This window comes from Mytilinidion resinicola (genome assembly GCF_010093595.1).
Source record: "Mytilinidion resinicola strain CBS 304.34 unplaced genomic scaffold BDZ99scaffold_3, whole genome shotgun sequence".
NCBI classification, from domain to species: domain Eukaryota; kingdom Fungi; phylum Ascomycota; class Dothideomycetes; order Mytilinidiales; family Mytilinidiaceae; genus Mytilinidion; species Mytilinidion resinicola.
Genome location: NW_022985439.1, coordinates 1,260,285 through 1,268,189, shown reverse-complemented (window position 1 = coordinate 1,268,189; position 7,905 = coordinate 1,260,285). Strand labels below are relative to the sequence as shown.

The window sequence follows — 7,905 nt, the reverse complement described above, 5'->3', positions numbered from 1 at the left end:
CCTGGTCTCTCTTCACTATATAGCCACTCATTAGCACCTCAATACAACTCATGCTTTCCTCACTGATCCTTTGCCCTTCCTACGCCAGCTGCCAGGATCTTACTACCTAAACCCTACGCCTATCCCGACATCTTAGCCAACTCTTTCGGAAATGCCTCTTATAAAGCTTCGGCCATCAAGACTATTAATGGGCAAGATGCCGCATCATATCTAGAAAACTGGAGCCAATACGGATCTCTGCAAGATCGGGGTAAGGCTCTATCGGATTCACATAACCGCCCCTTTGTCTAACACTATCAATATAGATGCACTATACAATAATGTCTTCTACGAGCTTGCAGCCATTGCTCTGGGTGGATCTGGTGCCAGTATGGGTACTTTTGCGGGCGGAGGTTAGTACGGTTCCAGTACACATACTAGTATATGTACTAACACTTTGAACCTCAGGCCGCGGAAGGTGGGTTTACCCAGGCCCAACTACGGAGATTACTTTCGAGAACGGCACTAGTTTGGCCTTCGACAACTTCGCTAGGGTGCTTATACCTTTCGACGGAGTCACGGATGGCCAAAGTTTGTACGATCTGTGGTTCACCCCAAAGGAGACGACCTCTGCCGCCCCAACAACCACAGCCGCAGCTATATCTACTATTCCCGCGACCACATCGATTGTAGCCACTAGCACTCCCGCCCCTGGTTATCCGCCGCCAGTTGTCCGACAAATCAACAACTTGATCGGCGGATATTACATTGACGATGAGGACTACACCGATGTTGCTGTCCTCAGCGTGCCATCTTTTGTGTCACTTGATAGTGCAGAGGTTTCCTTCCAGGCAACCAGCAAGGAGTTCATCGCGAAGGCCAAGGCAGCTGGCAAGACGAAGCTAGTAATCGATCTTAGCGCCAATGGTGGAGGCACAATCCTCCAGGGCTACGACCTATTTAAACAGCTTTTCCCAACGATAGACCCTTATGGCGCACAACGCTTCAGGGCGCTCGAGAGTACCAACCTCATTGGCCAGAAGTACTCTGAGATCTCTGAGAAGGTGCCGCGTACTTTGGACACGACTAATGAGACACTGCTCAATATTGAGTACGACATTGCCTCAACTCCATTCAATTACCTCACCGATAAGGACCTCGAGGGCAAACAATTCCCGAGCTGGCCAGCAAAGTTTGGGCCTCATGAGCATTATGGCGATAATTTCACCAGTCTGTTCCGTTGGAACCTCTCGGACGTTCTCACTCCGTTAAACAGTGGCGGAATCTACATTACTGGCTACGGAAACCTGACAAACGTCACGCAGCCTTTCGCTGCTGAAGACGTCATTATTGTCACTGACGGATATTGCGCCTCCACCTGCACCATATTCTCGGAATTGATGCGCCAACAAGCTGGTATCAAGACTATTGCTCTTGGTGGACGTGCTAAGCCTGGCATCATTCAAGCCGTGGGTGGCGTCAAAGGCACAAACGACCTACCCATGGACTACATCCAATACCTAGTCCAAGTGGCTTATGCCTACGCTACCCCTGAAGAACAAGCTTACTACAACACTACCGAACTGGGCGATTACTTTTCCAATCTAGTATTTGAGCGCGCCGCTCCGGGCACCTCATACAACGTCAACTTCCGAGACGGCCTCAGGAAGGGTGACACCTCAGAGGAGCAGATCCCGCTACAGTTCATCTACGAGGCAGCAGATTGCCGCATTCTGTACACCCCGGGCATGACTGTCGACGTGACGGATATCTGGAAAGCAGTAGCAGACAGCGCGTGGGGCGGAGACAGCAAGTGTATCGCTGGTAACCTTGGGAACTCTACAGGTGGATACAGGAGAAGGAGCACAGGGTCAACGCTGAAGAAGAGAGCCGGAAGCGTGCACGATTACCCTCTCGATCTTTATACCGATCTTCGCGGCAGCAGTGTGTCGTCGGGTGATGGGTACATGATGCCGTAAAATATCCGAAACTTTCGGTTCTTCTGCAAATGCGCATGAAAAGTTTTGTTTCCAGCTTGTATAGATGCATGAGACACGATGTAATAAAGTAGGTATAAGAAAAAAAATCCAAGCCTAACTATTTCACATCGTTCTTGAAGTCATTGAATTCTTTGAACCTTTCACAAGCGAAACTAATACCCTAATCCGGGCTCCTTGTACGCATGCTTCTGAAGTGATGAAGGACTTTTTGAGGTTGCTAAAAAACAGGAGCTTAAATATAAGAGAAAGTACGAGCGAAATAGACGCCCATCAGCACTTGCGCGGTGTCAGGCAAGTGTATGTACATATCCTCAGAGTGAAAAGTTCGGAAGTTTTAGAATAACATCATAGCTTTATAGACTGCTACTTTTTCTTCTAGGAACCTTGGCTGTGAAATTATCAGAGGCACAACGTAGTTTGTCACGAATCACGCGAGCATTAGTTCGCATGAGCGATCTAGACCAGATATAGACTCATGGAGCGAACTCACAGGGATTCGCAATGCCCACTAAACCAATATAGAGCTGGCTCAACGATAAAACGCGGGGAAGCTTGACGCCTACCTGCGGAAAACATCCTCCAAGCTGCGCGTCACCCAACTTCACTTCAACACTCCAAATTTCTTTCTCCTGATTGTGCAACCGAACTAGGGTCTTACTATCCATTTACCATCCCAGGTTCATCGCTCAGAGCATCCGTGTCTTCCGACCGATGAATCCAGCTAGCCATAATGCGGACAACAACCCACGAACCCCGCCAACCGTGTCCTCAACATCTCCATCAGATACCACTTCTCCAGGCACGATATCCTCGAAAGGTCGCTTGCTAGATGCAGAAGATCTTGCTCGCAAGCGTGCCCGGGATCGCAAGTCGCAGCGGGCGATGCGCGAACGGGCGAAATGGAGCATGCAATGTCTGACAGATCAGGTCACCGCACTGACCCAGGCTCTGCAAAACGAGACGCGGGAGAAAGAAGACCTCATGAGCCGCTTTCTCGCCGTCAGCGAAGAACTAGATCACCTCCGCGTCCAAAAGGCAGCGCTGCAGCTACGCCTGTTAGGGAACGGCGCGAGCACTTCCAAGCCAGAGTCGCCAGATGGAACGTCGCCAGCGGCATTGGCGCCGCATGAAGCAATTCCGCTGAACACGGCCCCAACTACGATGAGCGACCAGATTCTGCAGACTTTTGCTGAGGCGAGGTGGGAGGCGTATGCGTTCCCGAGTCATGCGCGGGTAGAAGCGTATCCCGAGAAGCCTGACCTCAGCGCCTTGTTCGATGGCAGACCGAACAGAATTATCGACGAAACCAGCGGGGTTGTCGGTGACATCGTACGAAGTTATAAGGAGATCGATACGCTACCCAAGCAGGTAGCGGTACACTATGTTATGTCCACCTTGATGAAAGTGAGCCGTTCCAACCTGCGTCGTGATTGAAAAGAATTACCAAAACATGGCAGCTTCATAGACCAGACTAACGCATGCAAAAGTGGCAAGTCCTGCGTAACAAAGCATCCTATGACCAGATGCCAGAATGGTTGCGACCACTTGAATGTCAAATACAAGTTGCTCATCCTTCTTGGATTGATCGCATAGCATGGTGAGTATTCGAGGCTTCGATACACTTGCCCCTACCTCATTGACATATCCTCGAAGGCCCAATGTCCGACAATACCTCATCGAGCGCCCAGGCATCGCCTTTGACGACTTCGCTGGCGCCTACTCTGCCTCATTTTTCATCCGGTGGGACTATGACCCAAACCATGTCATCATCACTACCTCCGCAGCCGAAGGTGGTGGTATCCTGATCAACCCAATTTACGAAGAGCATATCCGCCAACTAAAGAATTGGACTGTTGGCGACGCCTTCCGTCGCAAGTTTCCTGAGCTGAGTACTTTGGTCGACGTTTATTCTCAGCCGGAGCAGTAAGGCCATATAGTTGCTCTACGCTACACAAAGGTATACTGATCTATTACTAGCGTTCCTTGAAGTCTGGGTGCTTCCCTCACGTAATCACCTATTATGGCCTGCACTATTGAGCAGATGCCATACGCTCGGAGGAAGTCTAGCGGACGAGTCAGGATCTTGATCCTCCTGAGCGTGAACGAGGCGAAACAGCCCAGAAGCAGTACCGAAGCGCCACCTGTTATTCAAAGACACGAAGAATTTGATTCTCGTGTCTTTCAGTCCTTCCAACAAGGGCCGTCAGACGCACAATCGAACCGAAGGGTTAGAGAAGAGTGATTCTCGGGCCAATCTCGCTGGATTGCCAGAATCGTTCGTCGCACATCAGAATGGAGAAAAAGGTTGGGAGAACGGTGGTCCTGCGAGGAAGGTACATGATAAGAAAGAGCCCTAAATCTAAAGGTCTTTCTACTCGAATTAGGACGGTAATTGGGGGTGCAAAGAGGACCGAGCTATTTATAGTTTACACGTGATTTATGCCACGTGATCTTAGCGACGAGGGCTTTCAAAATAACTCCACAAAGCTGTGGGTTGAATGTATGTACAACCTCTAGACGCATCTTGTGCTTAGCGTCGCAAGTGGTTACGCTGTTACAATTATTTTTGATCTCTGGGAAAGGCTACTTTGATCCAATGAGCTCGTCTCATGCAGCTCCGGTCCCGTATTTCCAAGAAAAGCCACCTGTACACTACCGTGTAATCACCGGATGCGTCTAGGTCCTGTAGATGGCGCGTAACACAACAGTGCTCTGTTAGCGTAACAGCAGACGCCGTAAATACTTCGCCGACTCGAGGGGCTGAGGTTATTGAAGGCGCAGGGTTCAATAGGAGAAATGCATTGACCACTATGTCTTGGATGGGCCCTGAAGCGGCGCATGAACGTTAAGGCTACCCGTGCTAGATTATTGGGGATCGGCCCTGAATCCTCGAAGTGACAGGAGCCAAGCTCACGAAATTACCCAGGCACCGACGAACAAGAGTTTGTTTCGAAACCGCTGCGGGCTGTGGGGCATCGGGCCGGACTAGAGCTCCAGAGCCGTGGGGATGCCGCTGCTCCTGATCCTTATGCTCGTTGCCCTAGGTACGTGCTCACGGTACTGTACCATGTTCCACGATGCCCGTCGGCGCGGTCCGACTTGCGGCCACGATGTCCGGACGCGGGGAACAAGAGCGAGTCGTCCAGAGCGGTGATGTTGTGTTGCAGGGTGGCAGCTCTGGGCCGCCAATCCATACGGCAGTCAGCCTAGCCACGGCGTAGCTGATGTCTCTGGCGTCTTACATGCCACTCCTAACCCACTTCGCACGCGCGCAGGCTCGCAGAGAGTGGTAGCCAGGCGGCTGGGATGTTCAGGTTACCTCAGCGTAGCAGGGCTGAGGCCCCAGGTAGGATCCTCAATCTTAGAGCGCGCAACGACAGTGCGCGACCCACGGGTGACCCAGCTCGCGGCGCGGTGCCGTTTATAACCTCTACCGCACCTCTTCCTCATTCTGTCACCACTGCACTTCTGCCTCCGCTTGTTTTCCAGTACCTTGACCATGCGGCTCAACGCCCTCACCTCCCTTGCAGCCACCGCGGCCTGCATCTTCGCCAGCCGGGCCGAGGCCGTCGCCGTCAACCCGCTACCCAAGCCACAGTCGATCACCTGGGGCAGTTCCGGGGCGAAACAGGTCGATGGCTATCTCGTCTTCAAGGCCACTCCGGGCCAGGACCAGCTTGTTCGCGATGCCTGGAACCGCGCCTCTGATACTTTCAATACTCTCAAATGGATCCCTGCTGCTACAGAAGCACCCATCTCCTCATTCGAACCATTTCCTACTGCGGCCGCTAAGCGTGGCACTTCGCCTATTCTCACCGACGTCAATGTCAAGATTTCTGATCCCAAGGCCGAATTGACCCACGGGGTTGATGAGTCTTACACCCTAGACATCACAGAGACCTCCCAAATCATCGAAATTACCTCCAAGACTGTATGGGGTGCCCTCCATGCTTTCACCACCCTGCAGCAGATTGTCATTTCTAATGGCAGAGGTGGACTCCTAGTGGAACAGCCCGTTTCGATCAAGGACTCTCCGCTGTATCCCTACCGCGGTGTCATGGTTGATACTGGACGCAACTATATCAGTCCTTCCAAGATCAAGGAGCAGATTGATGGCCTGGCCTTGTCGAAGATGAACATCCTCCACTGGCATCTTGCTGATGCGCAGTCGTGGCCTGTCCAGATGACCACCTACCCGGACATGACGAAGGATGCGTACTCGCCTCGCGAAATCTACACTCACGGAATCATCAAAGATGTTATCGCTTACGCCAACGCTCGTGGCGTGCGCGTGATGCCCGAAATCGACATGCCTGGCCACGCCTCTTCTGGCTGGAAGCAGGTTGATCCCTCTATTCTGGCTTGCACTGACTCCTGGTGGAGCAACGATGTTTGGCCCCTGCACACCGCTGTGGAGCCGAACCCCGGTCAGCTCGACCCGCTCAACAACAAGACTTACGAGGTCATTGGGAAGGTCTACAAGGAGCTTGCTGGCATCTTCCCTGACTCTTTCTTCCATGTTGGCGGTGATGAGATCCAACGTGGCTGCTACAACTTCAGCACGCTTGTTACCGACTGGTTTGCCGAAGATGCTTCAAGGACCTACAACGATCTGGTGCAGTACTGGGTCGATCATGCCGTTCCCGTGTACAACAAACAGGCCAATAAGACTCTGGTCATGTGGGAAGATATCTACAACTCGGCCGAGGGTGCTAAGAACGTTCCCAAGGACATCATTCTCCAGAGCTGGAACAACGGGATTGGAAACATCAAAAACCTTACCCGCGACGGCTACGATGTCATTGTTTCCTCTGCAGACTTCATGTACCTCGACTGCGGCTTCGGCGGCTGGATTGGCAATGATCCTCGCTACGATGTCGAGGTGAATCCCAATGCCAACGACACCACCATCCTCAACTTCAACTACGGTGGCGGCGGAGGATCCTGGTGCGCTCCCTACAAGACATGGCAGCGCATCTACGACTACGATTTCACCGAGGGTCTCACTGCAGAAGAAGCCAAGCATGTCATTGGCGCCGCTGCACCACTCTGGTCGGAGCAAGTCGACGACACGGTCATCTCGTCCAAGATGTGGCCTCGTGCCGCCGCACTCGCCGAGCTGACCTGGTCCGGAAACAAGGATGCTGCCGGCAAGAAGCGGACGACTGAGCTCACCCAGCGCATCCTGAACTTCCGCGAATACCTCGTTGCAAACGGCATTGGCGCAGCTCCTTTGATGCCCAAGTACTGCCTACAGCACCCGCATGCTTGCGACTTCTACCAAAACCAGACCGCCATCCCCGATCTGGAGGCGGCGGCGGCTTGAGCTTCTTAGCTCACTTTGGTTTCTCCTGTAAATAAATTTGCACACTGGATGAGATACGGGCGTACTGGGCGCTGAAGCATTTGATTGAGTTAGTCTGGAGGCATGGCACTGCACATACCCACATAATTGATAGGAGCTTTTTTGATACCTCAGAACCCGTCCCCACATCTTCCCTGACACTTACCGTGACATCCAAGAGTACATTTAAGATGAGGTGAACTCAGTCGCTGTCGATTATGCGTGACCGACGCGACGTCACATGCGCTAAAACAGCCTCCGCAACGCTGTTATCAGTCTCGCTTCATGTTAGCTCCCCTACCACGCCTACCTACCCTACACAACCATCCCACCCTCCCCTCCTCTCCCCTCTACAACCTCATCCAGCCACGGATGGAACCCGTCCACTTGGCTAAGCGATAGAGAGAGCTGGTTTGTGTAACGGCAGTCATGAACCCACCCCGCATACCCCGCTCTGGAGGCCATGTGCCATGTTGCTTATATTAATGTCTTGCAGAGCCGGGATTGCACGGATCTGGGCTTGGGATGGATATTAGTAAGAGCATTGACCACTTCTTGTTGCTCTATTATGTTCTTGGGGTT

At 52.3% G+C, this 7,905-nt stretch overlaps 3 protein-coding genes across 3 annotated transcripts; all 3 read left to right on the top strand.

Moving 5' to 3' along the window:
• Positions 1-370: 370 nt before the first annotated feature.
• BDZ99DRAFT_566863 (uncharacterized protein) lies at positions 371-2,052 on the top strand (the record flags this gene model as incomplete). The annotated part of the gene is made up of 2 exons (XM_033727629.1): positions 371-392; positions 448-2,052. 2 exons carry the CDS (start codon positions 371-373, stop codon positions 1,956-1,958), a joined length of 1,533 nt encoding a protein of 510 aa, XP_033581909.1. The 3' UTR covers positions 1,959-2,052.
• Positions 2,053-2,569: 517 nt separating this feature from the next.
• Positions 2,570-3,966, top strand: BDZ99DRAFT_566862 (uncharacterized protein; the record flags this gene model as incomplete). Its single annotated transcript, XM_033727628.1, has 4 exons — positions 2,570-3,383; positions 3,467-3,576; positions 3,633-3,902; positions 3,957-3,966. Exons 1-4 carry the CDS (start codon positions 2,691-2,693, stop codon positions 3,964-3,966), a joined length of 1,083 nt encoding a protein of 360 aa, XP_033581908.1. The 5' UTR covers positions 2,570-2,690.
• Positions 3,967-5,442: 1,476 nt separating this feature from the next.
• On the top strand, positions 5,443-7,440 carry BDZ99DRAFT_458903 (uncharacterized protein). Its single transcript, XM_033719031.1, has one exon. The coding sequence runs from the start codon at positions 5,479-5,481 to the stop codon at positions 7,303-7,305; it is 1,827 nt and encodes a 608-aa protein (XP_033581907.1). The 5' UTR covers positions 5,443-5,478; the 3' UTR covers positions 7,306-7,440.
• The last annotated feature ends 465 nt before the right edge of the window (positions 7,441-7,905 follow it).

Coding starts and splice junctions, on each gene's coding strand:
- BDZ99DRAFT_458903 (XM_033719031.1), top strand. CDS start 5,479: ATGCGGCTCAACGCCCTCACCTCCCTTGCAGCCACCGCGGCCTGCATC.